Source organism: Balaenoptera ricei, chromosome 4 (assembly GCF_028023285.1).
Source record: "Balaenoptera ricei isolate mBalRic1 chromosome 4, mBalRic1.hap2, whole genome shotgun sequence".
NCBI classification, from domain to species: Eukaryota; Metazoa; Chordata; class Mammalia; order Artiodactyla; family Balaenopteridae; genus Balaenoptera; species Balaenoptera ricei.
Genome location: NC_082642.1, coordinates 119,054,865 through 119,073,225, shown reverse-complemented (window position 1 = coordinate 119,073,225; position 18,361 = coordinate 119,054,865). Strand labels below are relative to the sequence as shown.

Here is an 18,361-nt window from a genome sequence, read left to right as displayed (position 1 = left end):
TAGCCCCTGCTGACCTTTCTTAACCTCATCTCTTACCTCACTGCTCTTTTCCCACTATGATACAACTGTACTGCTCATTCTTCTTTGAATGGAGTAAGTTATACCCTCCTCAGGGTCTTTGTACTATTTGTTTCATATGCCTGGAATATGTGCTTCCCTTGTCCTCATCACTCAGATCTTCACTTATATTACCTTTTAGAGAGGCCTATATTTACCACCCAACTGAAAGAAGCCACTCTGACAATATCTTATCATCCTTATTTTAAATCTCTGCCAAGAACTTAACATTGTCTAATATTTGTTATATGCTTTCTCCACTAGAATGTTAGTTCCAAAACTCTATCCCCATGTGAGTTCAGACTGTGTCCCTAGCCCATAGTCTAGTGCCTGGCTTCACAATAAAGTGATGGAGAAACTTCCAAGCATACAATTGCCTTTTATTTTTTATTTTATTTGCCAACCCTCTTAATCTGTAATACAGTGTCCTGAATGGACCCAAGTTCAGGAAAACAGTGCCTTAACTTAGCTTTTTAGGCCTTAAACTAGAATCAGCTCCTAGTTACCAACTAGACTCTTCATTAAGTACACAGTTGGGTTTTCCTAGGATTTGTTGACCACTGAGTTAACTGACCTATCTGAACATAAAAGATTTGATGCAGCTTTTAGTTTGATTTGGCTTTAATAGAGTGCCACTTGAAGTCTTGTTTTATACAATTCTTAACTACCAAAATGCTCTTAAATGAACCTAAAGCATTGTTTAAGTAGTTGTCACTTACTGACATTCATCTTGTTAAGGCATTGGAAGTTACAAAAATATGTAATAGAGCTTGATACCTGTCTAGAAACTTAAGATCATTTACCTCATTTTCAATAGTTAACCCATGAGTTTAAAGCTAATATGCTATTTTTAGTTTAATAAATGAAGACTTGTTTTATGTCACTTGCTTTAGAAATTTCTGTAACTGTAGTGGGTAAGGGTGAAAGGGGAAAATTATAACTTAATAGTGATGAAAGTATGTGAATGGCTCTATGAAATGAAGAAAAATGATACAAGACACTAAATTACGGGACATCCTTCATTCTAAAGCTGGAGAAATTTCTAAAATAGCTTCTTTATTTTGAGCCACAGCATGGACAACACCAGCAACACAACACCCTGCAAGGATTTCTTTTTTTGTATTTTACAGCTAGTCCAAATTTTTCTTTAGTAGTGGTAACATACTCTTTTGTGCCATTCACTATCATTTCAATATTGTTGATGCTTTCTCCCTGTTCCTCTACTAAAAGAGATATCTGAATGAAAAGGTCCCTTAAATCCTTTATTTGGTTCTCCAAATTAACAAGTTCTTTGTGTCTCTGTTCCATCTCTGAGAGTTGTGCTTTAGTGATACTGATTTCTCGAAGTAAGCTTTCATTAAAAACTTCCCATTTTCCTTGATGAAGCATATCATTTACCTCTTCTTCCGGCACTTCTTTTCCAGCAACTTCAAGCTGATGGAAAATAAATGTCCTGCACTTCTCTTGCTTTGCTGCTATTGTGTCATTGTATATAAACATAGTTTGCTGAAAATGGCGGAACAACGCAGCATGCTGAGATTTAAGTATCCTTGTGACCACTGATGATGGACCGTTTTCATCCTCTGACTTTTTAACTTCTTTCACTAAATCATCCAAACCTCTATTAATGTGTTCTGCTTGGACTTTTATCTCTTTAGTAATGCTAGACTCTCTCTTAAGTAGACTAAGCCTTCTCATAGAAGCCAGCAGACTTTTCTGTTGCTGCCCAAAGTTTTGAACATCATCTGTCAAGTTGTTAATACTCTCCTGTAGTTTTTGTATCTCATGTAGGTGTCTCTCAGCTACAGGCTCTCTTTCATAAATAACAGCTTGCTGCAGAAACACCCCTTGTTCCTCTGCTTCTGTAGTCGACACATCCTTGTCTCTAGAGAGCTCAATTTCCTTTGTTCTTTGCTTTAGTTCTTGAAGTCGGTCTTTCATCTTCCCTGTCCTCCTAAAAGCAAAAATGATTGTGTTGAACAAAGAAAAATTTGGTATTTCCCCCCAGTAGCAGTTGGCTTTACATAGCTATGTCTATCTCTCAGGAAAAATCCTCCTTGTTTTCTGAAAAGATGACTAAAAATTAGAAAAATCAATAAGAATTGCCTCATAAAGATCACTGAAATAGGAAAAGTAATGTAAAATATTTTGTGGGCTTCCCTGGTGGCGCAGTGGTTGAGAATCTGCCTGCTAATGCAGGGCACACGGGTTCGAGCCCTGGTCTGGGAAGATCCCACATGCCACGGAGCAGCTGGGCCCGTGAGCCACAACTACTGAGCCTGCGCGTCTGGAGCCTGTGCCCCGCAATGGGAGGGGCCGCGATAGTGAAAGGCCCGTGCACCGCGATGAAGAGCGGTCCCCGCACCGCGATGAAGAGTGGCCCCCACTTGCCGCAACTAGAGAAAGCCCTCGCACGAACCGAAGACCCAACACAGCCAAAAATAAATAAATAAATAAATAAAGTAGCTATAAAAAAAAAAAAAATTTGTAAATCACTTCTTATAATGCAGGGCTTCTATGAGTCCCATACAGTTTAGTAAAGTATCTGAGTAAGCAGTGATAGAGAAATAATTGCCCCCAAATAAGTTCTCAGTGTCACGATACTGCCACAGAATAGATTTTTCTTGATTTAGGAAGCTATATCTTAGAATGGAAGATTTGACCATATCTTTTTAGGATTAAAAAGGTCACTCTGAATGTGTCCTTATTACTAAAGATACGGTTCCCAGTTCATTTGGTCTATGTAATGTTAAAAAACATACTCATTTTGCTAAATATGTGTAGTTTAGCTAAAACCAGTATAGTGACAGGGCAGATTCCATATGAGAGCTTTAAGCAATATAGGTAATGTTGAATTTATCTCAGAATTTCTCAGGCTTCTGGATTGACTAACACATTATTTGACATAGCTTTGTTTTCTTATCCATTGCATATATATAGAAACATATTCTTGGTTTGATCATGCTGATTTCTCATTATTAGCATTCCTTTGCAAAGATATCCAGACTGTCTTAGAAAAAAATTTTTGTTAATTCATAATAAGTGATATTTTTACAAACATGAGAATATATAAAATCTTCTTTGGGGGACACTTATAATATTGACACTTACTGTATGCTGTGTTGGTAGTTATTCATGGAATCAATTTGATGTACATAATTATATAGTGATATACATGAAGTGAATAAAAAGAAATCCTTTTTAATAAAATACTTTCTTTTCACAGCACATCTTGACTTTAGAAAGGCATTTAAAATGCCTTTCATGATATTTTTGTGGATAAGAGGAAGCTGTTAGGGAGTTACAAGTAGCTCATTGAACCACACATAGTATCAACTAGAGAAAAAGGTCTCTAATGTGACGCTGTTATGCTATGGGATTCAGTGCTTGATATGTTTATGCAAATATTTTTATCAGTTATTTGGGTGTCATAGAAGGCATACTTATCAAACATGTTGATGGCACAAAATTTGGAGAGTTCTTTAGTATGTTGAAGTACAGAATTGGGATTTGAAAATTAAAATAGAACAGAACACTATACCAAAATAACAAAAACATGTTTAACTGGATAGATGTAAAGTATTGCACCTAGTTGTTTAGAAAACACCTTTACATCTATAAACTGGAAGACCCTTGAGTTCATAGCAGTGCTTATGAAAATCACTGGAGATTTTAGTTAATTTTGAGCTTTTAATCAGAACTCTCAGAATAGTTATTATGCATGCTTTCATGAATAATAATGTGATGTCTAGATTGACTAAGAAAGATATTTGTTCCACTGACTCTGTGCTAGTGAAAGCAAATGGGTGAGGGACTGTGTTAAGTATGAGATGAAAATCCACAAGTTGGGAATTTCCAAACTCATGGAAAGGATGAGATTGGAAGACCATAGTATATGGAGAGTTGTTGAAAGAAATGGAAATATTTGTTCTGAAAAAGAGAAGGTCGAGGGAATATCTACAACTGATTTCTAAAATGTGTAGATCTGTATATATGAGGAATTAGACTTACCTGGCGTACCTCCAAAGGGCAGTGTGGATGGAAATTACATGGAATGAGGTTCAGTTTAGTATAAAGACTTTTCACACAAGTAGAGCTGTCTGAAGATGGAATGAACTGTTTCATGAGATAAAAACCTTGCCATCACTAGAGATGTTCAAGATGTTCTTGAATGATGACCCAGTCGAGGATACTGTAGAAATGATACCTGTTTTACCTAAAAAGTTAAACTAATATCCTGATAATATTCCTTTGGTTTTAAAGAACTGACATTCTGTCAAATAATTTTTGAAGCTTACTATATGCAAAGTTTTAAATGCTATAGTGTGTATTCAGTAATACCTGTCCTTGAGTAATTAGTATCTGAGGGGAGATGGACAATACACAATTAAACAGATAAATGAGATAATTTTAGATCTTGATAGATCAATTAGGCAAGGCCTCTCTAAGGAGCTATTTGAGTGTAGACCTAAATGTTGAGAAGATGAAGAGCCAAGAAAGTGCATCCTGAGTATTGGAGATGGGGTGCCAGGGCAGTGACTAGGACTGGTATGTTTTAAGAACAAAATTAACGCTTATATAGATAGAAATTAATATGGGCAGTAACACGGGAGGAGTGAAGTCAGGACGGTAGGTAGGGATCAGATCACAAAGGTCCTTGTGGGTCAAAGTAAGGAATTTAGATTTTATTCTAGATGCAGTGGTGGACAGTGAAAGGATAAATAGGGTATTGACATAAGATTTATGTTTTTAAAAGATCACTGTATAGAGAATATATCCTGATGACCTCCAGGAGAGATCTGGATGGAAACTAGATGGAATAAATGGGAACCATCTGGGATATATTTTGGAGGTAGAAGGCGGGAATCTTGTCAATCCCTTTTTCAGGCTACATCAGGAACCACCTCCCTCGTTCAAGTCACCATCCTTTCTCACCTGGATTATTGCCGTAGTCTCCTACATGGTCTCCTTGTTTCTTCCTTTGTATCCCCGTCTCTTTTGGTCTTTTCTTAACACAGAAACAAGAGTTAAAATGTAAGTCAGATCATGTCATTGCTGTGCCTAAAGCCCTCCTTTAGTGTGATCTCTCAGAGGGAAAGCCAGAGCCTACAAGGCCCAATATGACTTCTCCACCTCTCCTTTTGCCCCTCTGACCATGCCTCCTACACCTCCCCCTCCCTCTGCCTCAATCACACTGTGCTCCTGGTTATTCCTCACACAAACCTGGCAGGATCCTGCCTTAGGGCTTTGGCACTTGCTGTCTTCTCTGTTTGGAATGCTCTTCCCCATGTAGTGCTGTCTTATTCCCCCAACTTCTTTAAATCTTACTGAGATGACACCCTCTCAGTAAGGCTGTCCTTGGTCACCCTATCTAGAACTGCAACCACCCTTCCCAGCTTTAGTTTTTTTCCTAGCACTTCTCACTATATTTTACTTATTTATCTTACTTTATTGTCTGCTCTCTTCCCCAAATATAAGCTCCATGAGGGCAAGGATCTTTATTCATTCTGGTATTCCCAGCACCTTCACAAGTCTCGTTTATTCAAGTTCTGATATTGAGCTCTTTATAGTTCATATTTTCCTGAGTTCTTAATATGTGACAGGCACTGTTCTGAGTGTGTTGTATGTTCTTTTAAGAACTCTGAATTAAGTATTACCATGGTCTCCATTTTACAGATGATGACATTAAGACCTGATCTTAAGTAACTTAACCAAGATATCAGCTTGTGGTAGAGTTGGGATTCAAATTCAGGCAGTCTAGTTTGAAGGACTCACTCTTTACTGTGCTATAAAGCCTTCTTCAATGGTATCAGATGCTCTATAGAGACCAGTTCAGATAAGTTCTGAGAAGAGACAATTAGGTGAGTGAAGTGGTTGGGAAAGAAGCCAGATCACAAGGGATACTAAGACCTTGAAATCTGTTTTTGATGGAAAAAGTCTTTTATAGATATTAACAGTTTACTCAGAGACATTTGCTGTGTACCTGTATTGCTGAGCATTTTGAGTATTGGTTGGAAACATTTAACAGCAAGTTTTTGTTGCCTGTAATGCACTTACAGTTTTCTGCTATTTATTTTAAATTATCTCAATATGTAATTCAAATAGCTTGCAGTCTTTTATTTTACCACTGATTTGCTATATTAAAAGTAAAAAAAAAAGCTTCAGTCTGTACAATTTATGCAAATAAGAGACTTCTAAGTAGGGAAAGGATTTCATTCCCTCTGTCTCCCCACCTTTCCATTGTCTGTATTCTACCTTACTTGCAAAGAATAATTTCTTTACCTTAGGAACAAAACTAACCAGATCCAGTGGTTTACTAAGATCTGTGGGAAAAAATAATAAGCTATAATATTAAACCTGGAAGATTTGTGAAAAGAAGATTAGTCAAGGAGGACTATGAGAAGGTGGCAATATAGATTGCAAACTTTGGGTGTTAGGAAATTAGATCAATATAAAACACTAATATATTGATCCATGTGTTAGGCATACCTTCTAGGAAGGTATTGATATTTACTGGCCTTTGTCCTTACAAGTAGGAAATAAGCAAACTAGAGAAAATATATATATAATACCATGTGAGCATACTATATTTTTAAATAAATTTATTTTATTTATTAATTTTTAATTTTGGCTGTGTTGGGTCTTCGTTGCTGCGCGCGGGTTTTCTCTAGTTGCAGCGAGCGGGGGCTACTCTTCGCTGCGGTGCACGGGCTTCTCGTTGCGGTGGCTTCTCTTGTTGCGGAGCTCAGGCTCTAGGGCGCAGGCTCAGTAGTTGTGGCACGCGAGCTTAGTTGCTCTGCGGCATGTGGGATCTTTCTGGACCAGGGCTCGAACCTGTGTCCCCTGCGTTGGCAGGCAGATTCTTAACCACTGCGCCACCAGGGAAGTCCTAGCGTACTATTTTTTTAAGTCCTTTATTAAAGTGAAAACAAAGTGATTTTATTTGAGAATGATTTCAGTGCTAGAGCAACCAATAAGCGTGCAGAAAGTTTGATATTATCATTTTTTATATTTTTCCCACCTTTTAAATTATAATGAACAGATTAATTTATATGTATATATAATTTCATGTAATTAAGTTATTTATAATTAATTAGTTAATTGTAATTAACCTAATATAATCCTTAATATAAAAATACAGATTTTAAGAGATAAATTGTAAAGATTTTTAGCTTTATAAACTAATTTAGGTTGGGATTTCTTGTGAGTTTTAAATATTCAGTTTATGAAAAATTCCACTTGGTCCCATTTTTATCAGTCAAGATATGCTTGGTTATGCCACAGTAATGTCCAGTCACCAAATCTTGATGGATTACAACCACAAAGATGTATTTTTCGTTCACATTTCATGTCCATGTTGGGTTAGCAGGGGCTCTGGTTCCCATCTTGGTTCCTCAGAGACCTAAGCTCCACCTTTCTGAATGTGGTAGGCTGGTAGGGCAGTTGGAAGTACTGGAGAGTCTCTCATAGACATTAAAATGCTGTAGCCTGAAATGATGCCTGTCACTTTCCTTTGCAACTCCTCGACCAACTGAAGGAGGATGGTAGTGATATGTAGTCCTCACCTGTTCTCCAAAGGAGAGGTGAACCTGGTTTCTTCCACATCTATTGAATATTATAATTTGATTCCAAAAATAATCCTTAAGAGGTTAACTAATCAATTTCTCATTTTTCTTATGGGGAAATTGAAAATCAGAAAAGTTAAGTGTTTTACCCAGAGCTTGCTAGTAGTAGTACTGGTATAGTAATGCAAACTTCCTGGCTGCTAGACCAGTGCTTTTTTCATTATAAGATGTATAATATAAATTTCCTAGAATGTATATGTTATGTAATGCTGGGTTCATCTATATGCTCTTTTGTATTCAGTATTTTATAAATATTTGATGATTATGCTGGAACAGATTTTTAAAAACACCTACAAACATTGGGAAGTGATTGTAGAAACTCTTTTTTCATGTGATAACTTTGAGAAAGCAGAATTACCACCCATGATTTATTATATGCCTCTGATAAAGACTAATCTTTCTAGTATAGAGGGAGGTAATTACTAAAGTCAGTTAGCCTAATGATTTATCTTGAATAGCTCCATACTGTTCTTTGTTTGGTTTAGTGTTTATCACTTCCTTATCTGTGTGCTCCCTCTGGTATTACCATAGTAATGCTGAAAATAAATTCCTCCAAAAGTGTTTAAAACGGATGTCATGTTGCTTTTGATATAGCCATAAGTTTTTTTCTTTTCTTTCCTTCCTTTCTTCCTTCCTTCCTCCCTTCCTTTCTTCCTTCCCTCCTCCCCCCCTACATGATTTGAACAAAGCCTTTTCTTTTAAAAGTGTTTTTAATGTGATTATTTTCATCATTAATACAGATACACAGTTTAAGAAGTCAGACCACTTCAAGGCTTATGAAGATATACAGCTGACCCCTGCCTGCCCCACCACATTCTATTTCCAGTTCCTCATTCCCAAAGGCAGTCATTTTCAACTCCTTAGCTATATGTTGCTTTTAAACTCCCTATTTCTTGATAATTTGCTTATGTAGATGTTTACACTTTTTTCAGTTTTGAATAATCTTTGCTATGAAAGATATGAATTTAACTTTTTTTTTTTGGCTGCACCACACAGCTTGCAGGACAGTTCCCTGACCAGGGGTTGAACCCGCGCCTTGGCAGTGAAAGTGCGGAGTCCTAACCACTGGACCACCAGGGACTTCTCGGATTTGACTTTCTCTTACACCCCCATCCTTCCCTCAAATTTTTCCTCTCAATGTAATTATATCACAGTTTTTGTTATAGTCAATATTATGTGTTTACGTTATTAGGACTACCCAAATACTATATTTACCAGAATCACATATTATATATACCAGAATCACACCAGAATCATGTTATATATACCAGAATCACTAGGGTTATATTTCCTTTCTCAGAATAATTTTTTTCACTGTATGTAGGCTTTTTCAGTGGATAGAGCTAGGAGATGTATATTTTTATTTTAAGAAAGCTTTTCACTGAAGTATTTACGCATATACAGAAAGTGCCCAAAACATAAATGTATAATTTGATGATTTTTCACAAAGCGAACGGACCCATGTAACCACTACACAGATCAAGAACTTTGTAACTTTTAAATTTTTCTTGAAATTATTAATTACCTAAGTTTTTCAGTTGCCTCATTTTGTACATATGCATCACTAATTCATTCTAAAACTCTTCATTTGAACTGAAAATATTCTCTTAATGTATATATAGCAGGTATTCTTTTCTATCTCATTTTATTGTTTTATCTTTTGAGGCTTCTTTCTTGGAACCCTGATTACCACACAGCTGTTGTCTTGACCTGATTACCACACAGCTGTTGTGTTGGAATTTTTCTCTCCTTCTGTGTATTTTCTCCTCATTCCTTGTTCCTCATCTCTATTTTTGGTTTATCCCCTTGATTTGAGGGCATACCATAGCTTCCTTTTAAAACATAGGTGTGGTGATAACTTGCATTTCTGAAAATGTTTTTATTCTGTCCTTACACCTGAATGATATATTTTCTGCAGATGTAATTCTTACTTGGAAATTGTATTCCCTTAGAATTTTGAAAATTTTGCTGTGTTTTCTTTTAAGTTTCTGTTACCCTTGAGAAATCTGCCATCTGATTCCTGATATTTTGTATAAGATGTAGGTTTTTTTGTTTGTTTTTTAAAAATTTCCTTCCATGAAATTCTTTGCCTTTTCTCTTTATTCCTCATGTTTTGAAATTTTGCAATAACATGACCTAGGAATGTCTTTTTGCATGTATTTGCTAGATGTTTAGTGGCTCTTTCCAATTTGGAAATTCATGTACTTATGGTTTCTTTTGGAGGGGATCCTAATTTTTAAAAGAACTTCATCTTCTCCATTTTCTTTGTATTGTTTTCTTTGAAATTGCCCTGATTTGGATGTTGACTTTATTAACTATTCCTCTGATTTTCTTAGTATCTGAAAAGTAGTGACTTGCCTGAGGTCACACAACTAAAAAGTAGCAGAGCCTACATTCAGATGTACATCTACTTGCCTGCAGATCTGTTATTTTTCTTTATTTCATAGTGAATAGATATAGATTATCCTAGTGAAACATGCTACAAATGAAGTTGATCTGTATCAAATATTGTATTATGTTGTTAATATAAATGCTATGTTTAAAAGAAAAAAGTTCTTGCAGCAGGTAATATAACATATTAGATCTAAAATAATTATGTTAGCAGCTGTATTAGGATTTTTCATACAATCAGACCAAATTAAGCACTTTACAATTTAGAAAAAGAAGACGTATTAGTTCAGGGACTTCCCTGGCACTTCCACTGCAGGAGGCATGGGTTCAATCCCTAGGGAACTAAGATCCGCAGGCTGTGTGGCGCGCACCACCCCCCCCCCCCCCACCGAAAAAGAAGAAAAATGATTGGTTCTGATCCCACACACCTGTGTCATGGAAAATCTAAAAAATTTTGAATCCTATCCTTGGCACCATGTAGAGATTGGGATTCTTGTATTTTCTTCTGCTGTACCTCATAGTCATAGAATGAGATAAGACAAGAAGTGAGGTACACTGCATTCCTATTTATGTACACAGGTTTCTGTTTCCTATTCATATACTAACCTGTTACTATGAATTCTTACAACTATAATGTACATAGCAGATATGATGTTTGTTGTACTATTTTTTTTTTAATTGACTTGTGTTCCTCATAATATGGGAAAAGAAAAGAGTGATAGTATTGGAGTCTCAGATGAGAAATGAGGGAGTTATCAAAACCAAACAGATTTTGATTTTTTTATTCATGAGAATTAAGTCTTATCTAATGCTAAGTAGCCTGACAATTTTTAAATTTCACAGTTCTCAAGAACTACAGTGTCTCTAACTTTCTCTTTGGTTGCATGGCTTGGAACAAATCCCGAAACAACCCCCTCTAATATACTTTATACTTATGGCTAGTTAGGTCTTTCTTTTTTTCATTTTAATTACACATAAATGAACAATGTCATCAAAAGCCTTTTTCTGAAGCATCATAGTTTAACATTTTTTTAAGAAATAGAATATTTCAAATTGATATTGTAGCACAGTATACTTTTGCAAAGTGCTTTTGAGAAGGTAAATTTTACTGTCACTGATTTTGGAAATGAAGATATTTGACTCTCCCTTATAAAGGTGGTCTTATCCTGGGTTTCTGTGTTCTTGGGATAACAGTTTCCTGAAGGAATACCACACTTTCATATTTGAATAAAAGATACTTTAAAGAACACTTTAAAATATATTGATATGTATTTTATATTCATTAATCCTAATAAATTTAGTAGCAAAAAGAAAGTAAATATTCTGTATCTTTTTTTTTCTATAAATCTCTATACGTTACTGATATTAAAGGAAAAACAGATTTCCTTTCAGTGCTGTATATCATAGCATGCATATTATAGGAAATGATGTTTATATAAAATCAGCTGTAAAGTTTATACTGTGTTCATCTTGGTGTATGTCTTCATTTATTTCTTTTGAACATTTAAAATATATTTATGTTCAAGATCCTTTTACATTATTAGGTTATTTCTGGTTTCTTAGAAATAATTCCTTTGTTTATTGTGGCCACCAATTGTTTTTCTTGGTGATGGGCAAGTATATTTAGTAAACTTTGTCAGCAGATTATCTTCAGTGGGGAATTATATTATACAAGAATGCCCTGAGTGTCCTGCATTATGGATACATTCTTAACCGCATTTTTGTGGTTGTCACTACTAGGGCCCCATGGAGTTTGCCCATCATAGCCCAGGTAGTACAAATACAGTTTCCCTCTATATCTGTGGGGAACTGGTTCTAGGACCCCCACAGAGACCAAAATCCACGGATGCTTAGGTCTCATATAAAATGGTGCAGTATTTGCATATAACTTATGTACATCCTCCTGTATATTTTTATGTACTTTAAAAGTATACTTTAAATCATCTCTAGATTACTTATAATACCTAGTACAATGTACATGGTATATAAATGGTTGTAAATAAAATGTAAATGCTATCTAAAAAGTGGCTGGTACGTAGAAATTTCAAGTTTTGCTTTTTGGAACTTTCTGGGTTTTTTCCTGAGTATTTTCCATCTGAGGTTGGTTGAATCCATGCATGTGGAACCTGCAGGTACAGAGGGCTGACTGTATGGACCTGATCTTTCTCTAGTGATTTCTATAGCCCAGGTAGTATAAATATGGGCCTGATTTTTCTGTAGTGATTTTGTAGCCTGAGTGAATACCTCACTCCCTGCTGTACTCCTGGACAAGCCAACAGAGATTCTCCTGTGTCTGTATACAGGCTGTTCTTTTTCTGGTCCACTATTCCATATAGGAAACTCAATTTTAGCTCCCTATTATGAACAAACTCTAAACCCGAACCTCTAAGATAAAAGTGTTCTCTTCTTGTAGCCCATAGCTTTAATTCCTACTCTCCACCTTGGCTATGAATGTGTTCCCTCTTCATTTCTGGCACCTGGAAATTTCCCTTTCTTACTTCACATGAAATGATGCAGTTTAGAAATTTGTCTTTTTTTCCCCCCTTAAGATTATATCAAACACTTCTCTACGTTTCTAGCAAGAGGAGGAGTTTCTGTATCTGTGCATCTTCACTGAAAGTCATAGGTGATTATCTTTACAGAGTTAACATAATTCAGAGTGTTCCCTAAATCCTTATATTCATCTGTGCAGAAACTGACCTAATGTAGGTATTCAGGTACACTTACATGCTATACATAAATTGCATTTTCCAGTAGTTGCATACTCACAGCTACATGTATAACTATTTCCAATTTAACTGTTTAATCTTATATCTTCATAAATTATAAGCAAAGTGAGATATCTAAGCATATTAGAATTTAAAAGTTGGAAGAGACAGAGTTCAAGAAGGCATAAAATATTAAGCGCATAGTTGTGAAATCATTTAATTGCTTAGGTAAGTGAAATTGATGATACTACCATTTTATGCAATCTTTTCTCTACCTTAAATTTATTTTCTTAATATCCGAAGAGTTCTATCCAAATATGAGCCATCTTTCAGCATGTTTAACTTACTGCTTTGCTGTACAGTTTTGAATTCTACTGTTAATAACTGTATCTTTGAGCTTAAATGTGATATTTGCAAAAAGAAAGTTAGAACACTAATTTATAAATATAGTAATCAAGTTTGACAGTTTGTTTTGGGAAGTAAACTTGAATGACTCAAATAAAAGTTTCTCCACTCTATTATAGACAGGGAACATCTCCAGGAACAGAAATATGAATAAAAATTATCTAGTGCTTTAAGAACTATGCCCTGGGATAGATACTTTATAAATTTATAGAATTTTTTAACTAAGACATTTCTTTTTGTAGTTACTATAATGATTAAATATTTTAAGAAATGTAACCAGTTTTTATTTAACGTAAAATGGAATATTCTTTTGCTTTTGTGTGTGAAGACATGTTGCAACATTTCCCTAGTTCAAGGTGAAAGTAGCTGTTACTGGAATATTCACCTCTTTGGCTACTTAAATGAAGAAAACAAACTTAAAAAAAAAAATTATTACAAATTATGTAAATTCTATCTAAGTTTAAATTATCAGACATATTTTTGTAATGCAGCCTTTCAGTGGTTTTTAAATTCTATTTTTTGTTTAGTGTAAATAAGTTAATTGTTAAATTAACTCATTTAATGTAACAAGACCATTTTTGCTTAAATATTAACACTCGTAATTTTGAACTCTCACTTATCTGATTAAAGTAAGCTGTACTTATGTAAAATTATTTTTATATTAAATTTAAAACTACATAGCCACAAACATAATGTGTTCTAGGTATTACATAGCCAACTTTCAAGTTTACCCTTAAAACATTTATTAATAATAATTATTATTTTGATTTGAAATGGGTTAAATATTAAAATCTAACATAACAATTGTAAAATAACTTTGAAAAAATATCAAAAAATACAACATGTTTTGGTTAAGCTTCTATACACTGTTTAATTTTGAAAGTATCAGACCTACCTATGTATGTTGCATTTAAATGATGTTGACTTAAATTTTTTAAATGATCAAATCAAATATAATACTGATATTAAATTTTATAATTTAAGTACTTTCAGTACACTAGCTGAAACATTTCAAAATTGAGTATTCTAAAAAAAATTGACTACTTTGGTATTTTACAGTAGTCCTTTTATAGCAAGATTATTTTTTAATTTCCTCAAATTAATTTTAAAGATTCTGGGAAACTACAATGAAGAAATTAATTAAGGCTTTGTAGAAAATTATCTTAAATTTTTAAACATTATACATATGTGTCATATTGCATAAGCTTCTTTTCAGAATTAAATGGAAAAGTGTTCTCTAAAGCAAGCATTTTATGACTAATTTATAGTCTGTTTATAGAAGAAAGAATTTTAAGTTTGTTTTTATAGGGTCTGACTTTCTAGTGTTTCCACAATGAAAAGATATTTTTTTAAAGGACATAAAATAAAAAGTTGATTTTGTTTATGGTGGTCTGTTTCTAGGAACTCTAAACCCAAATCTCATTCAGCATATCAGTAGTATATATGAGCACATCAGCTGCCTGTAGCCTGGTCCAAATCTGAGCAAAACAGGTAACTTTAATTATCTGTTGGGCTCTTTTAAAATGTCACAGATTTCAGTCTCTGGATGTCTCACATTAAAAAGTACAAAAAAGAGTGGTATGTTTACCTTTGTCTTGTTCCTTTTGTTGCTTTTCCACCTGCACAGTTGGAGTCCTGCCTGTGAGAGAAAAACTGAGTACCATCTGTAATGTTTTATTCAAATTTTATTTAAGTCTCTGTCTTATAGTTCACAGGATAATTTCTGTATGGTTTTCATTTAGTTAATTGAAAGCCACATAATGAAGTCAAATAAGTTAAAGTTATCGTTTTGTTGTTAATATCAAATGAGAAGAACAAATTTCTTACCTCACCCCTGGAGAATCCAGTTCTGCCTGTTAGCTGCGTGTTCTTTAGATTAAAGGAAGATTGTTTTCAGTGGAGCTAGTTGGTAACAGGAAGTCCTTGTTAAACTGCCTACGATGGAATACTTGGCACAGGCTCTGTAGTTCCAGTCCTATATTACATATAAAGTACATTACTCACAAAAGAGGGGGTTCGTAATTAAGCAAATATTACTTTGTTTTCTTTAGGTATGAAAACTTGCTAAATGTATGGAATTTGGAATAAATAGGAATGGAAAGAACCTTGGGTAAAGGCTTTTTGTTCAGTTTACTTTAAAGTGATTGAATTCCATCTTATTTTAGGGAATTCCAAGAACTTAACTCAGAAAATTACCAAATTTCAGAACTACAGCAGCCAGAAAAGAGTTCATGTCTTTAAACCTGCCACCTTACCTTTCTTTTTAGTATGCCTGCTATTTTTAAGTTTCTTTCATAGTTTTCAATATCAAAAACTAAAATTGTGCAGCACTATATGTTATGCTATTTATTATATCAATATAACAATTCAAAATTAATTTTTACCAGAGTGAAATATTTGTAGGAAAAATCAGAAATAAAATTTCTCTCACACAACTAAATTTTCTTACATTCCCTTTTTCTCTGCCTGAGCTATTATGATTCGAGGGTGAGAGGAGGGACATTGCTATAATATCTATCAGAATAACATCTGTATTTATTCTTTGGTTTAGTAGTCCCACTTCCTGGAGTCTGTTCCCAAAATAAGAAATAACATCTTCACACACTTTATTCCTCACAGCCCTCTTTGTAAAATCAAGACATTGGGAGCAACCCATGATGAAACATCTATATAATGAACATTTTGTTCATTAATAAAGAGTATAGTAATAAATAAGATTTCTTTATACTACTTCAGAGTAATTTTAGGATTTACTGTTTTAAAAAAAAGCATGGTGATGCACAAAACTGCATCTAACTTTCGAGGAAGAACAGGAGAGTAGAGGTGCACGCACATAAACACCCCTTAACCAGCCAGTAGCAGTGAATATCCATAGTGCCCAAATTGTGGTCTTTAAAATACCATTTCCCCCATGTACATGTTTATATTATTAAAAAAAAACAAAAGCAGTGGGAGGATGAATTAAAAACTAATGAAACCACTTATACTGTTGGTGGATGTGAATTGATGCAGCCACTATGGAGAACAGTATGGAGGTTCCTCAAAAAACTAAAAATAGAGTTACCATTTGGTCCAGCAATCCCACTTCTGGGCGTATATCCAGAAAAGACCAAAAACTCTAATTCAAAAAGATATATGCACCCCCAATGTTCATAGCAGTACTATTTACAATAGCCATGACATGGAAGCAACCTAAATGTCCATCGACAGACGAATGGATAAAGAAGATGTGGTATGTATATATATATATATGTATATATAAAAATAAATAATAGAATGTTATTAGGCCATAAAAAAAATGAAATAATGCCATTTGCAGCAACATGGATGGACCATGGACCTAGAGATCATCATACTAAGTGAAGTAAGTCAGAGAAAAACAAATATATCACTTATATGTGGAATCTAAAAAAAAACACATATGAACTTATTTACAAAACAGAAATAGACTCACAGACATAGAAAACAAACTTATGGTTGCCAAGGGGAAGGAGGGGAGGGATAAATTGGGAATTTGGGATTAATAGATACATACTACTATATATAAAATAGATAAAAAAACAAGGACCTACTGTATAGCACAGGGGAGTATATTCAATATCTTGTAATAAACTATAATGGAAAAGAATCTGAAAAAGTATATATATGTACACATATATACGTATAACTGAATCACTGCTGTACACCTGAAACATTGTAAATCACCTGCAATTAAAAAATAGTATAATAAAAATCAATAAAGAAAAATAAACTAATGAAAATGGTTACCTATAGGAGACTAGGAAGAATTGTGGAAAAGAGATAGGGAAAATAGTTTTTTCTGATTTCATTTTGTTTTTATAGTTTGAATTTGGAACCTTATAAGTGTTTTAAAAATTAAATCTTAACATAAAGAATAAAACTATCTTTAAAAAACAAAAGCAGCCTGAAACAAATGAACCTAGTTATGTATCTAGATGGTGGCATAACCGCACAGAGAAGGATTACTTCAAGTAATTTTAAAATCAGTATTTTGACTGCATCTCTTGTGGGATATATCTTATAGACAAGAATAAGCACAAAGGGATCTAATGTGCATTTAGTAGTGTTATTTTTAGTAATAATGTTGGTATTACTATGTTGAAACTCATAGGAGAGAGCAAATAGTTAACGATGGAGTTATTAGGAACTGTAGTTTTCAGCATAAGGAAAAAGAGATACAAATTAAGAAGCTAAGTAAAAACTTGGTAATATTTGATTTAAAATGGAAAAATCAGTATGACCTCATGACTTAATTTTTTCTTTCTTAAAAACTATATTTTTCCTAGCTTTGTCCACTGAAATGGTCTAGAAGCAATGGCAAGTCAATAATGATAAATGTCCAGAAGTGCCCAGACTGTGGTCTTTAAAATACCAGTTCGTACTAAAAGGAACCAGGGCTCTTTAGGGAATTGGATGAGTTCAGGTCCGGGCCATTGTTTCTTACAAAAAAGCAAAGAAGCTATCAAAGACTCTTGGAGTTGTACCAAAAGAAAACAGGAGCCAACACAAAAGGGACTCCCACTAACCAAAAATGGGTAACTTTGACCCTCAAAAAGAACAGTAACTATAATAAGTTGAAACATCAAATATATTTTAAAAATCCATGAGTCCATAATGATATCGCCCACAAACCAAAGAAAGCAACTTGATCACCTTTGGAGGTTAATATTATTATGAAAATTAGGAAATGATGGCAAAGGATCAAATATTTATCTTGACTTTTCTCTGAATTGTACTTGAGTCACCAAGTAGTTAATGAAAACTTACTTTTTAGCAAAAATCCAGCTAGTTAATGCAGATGGAATACAGAACTAAAAAAGTCATAATTTTATAACCACTTATATGATAATGGTATTGAACACAGGTCATTAATGGTTGCTAAAACCATTAGATGAAAGGTTAACGGAAAACTTTATTTTGGACAAATCAGGCTGACTGCAGCCTGAATCCATGGATCCATTTAACCATCACTGAAAGTGGTGCACTCAGATATTAAATGCCTCCTAAGTACTCGCAGCGTCTATGAAATATGCTTGCCAAAAGATTTCAACTTGAAAGCCATCCAGCCTGTATATTTAACTACTAGATACAGGAAATACAGGGTGTGTATGTTAAATGACTTCATAAGGAAGATATCAGCCAAATCCTAAACAT

The 18,361-nt window shown here is 34.2% G+C and overlaps 2 protein-coding genes across 5 annotated transcripts in view; one reads left to right on the top strand and one right to left on the bottom strand.

Moving 5' to 3' along the window:
• Positions 1-18,361, top strand: part of ARL13B (ADP ribosylation factor like GTPase 13B) — an 81,608-nt gene that overhangs the window by 38,466 nt on the left and 24,781 nt on the right. The gene's annotated exons all lie outside the window — the stretch shown is intronic.
• STX19 (syntaxin 19) lies at positions 1,057-15,060 on the bottom strand. 3 transcript variants are annotated; one of them, XM_059921350.1, is made up of 5 exons: positions 15,014-15,060; positions 14,775-14,825; positions 4,993-5,065; positions 4,069-4,249; positions 1,057-2,011 (listed from the first exon to the last, which is right to left on the bottom strand). In XM_059921350.1, the coding sequence occupies exon 5, from the start codon at positions 1,996-1,998 to the stop codon at positions 1,114-1,116; it is 885 nt and encodes a 294-aa protein (XP_059777333.1). In that variant the 5' UTR covers positions 1,999-2,011; positions 4,069-4,249; positions 4,993-5,065; positions 14,775-14,825; positions 15,014-15,060; the 3' UTR covers positions 1,057-1,113. The 3 variants fall into 3 exon arrangements, with proteins under 3 accessions (XP_059777333.1, XP_059777332.1, XP_059777334.1); XM_059921349.1 differs by lacking the exon at positions 4,069-4,249; XM_059921351.1 differs by lacking the exons at positions 4,069-4,249; positions 14,775-14,825 and having other exon boundaries at positions 15,014-15,038.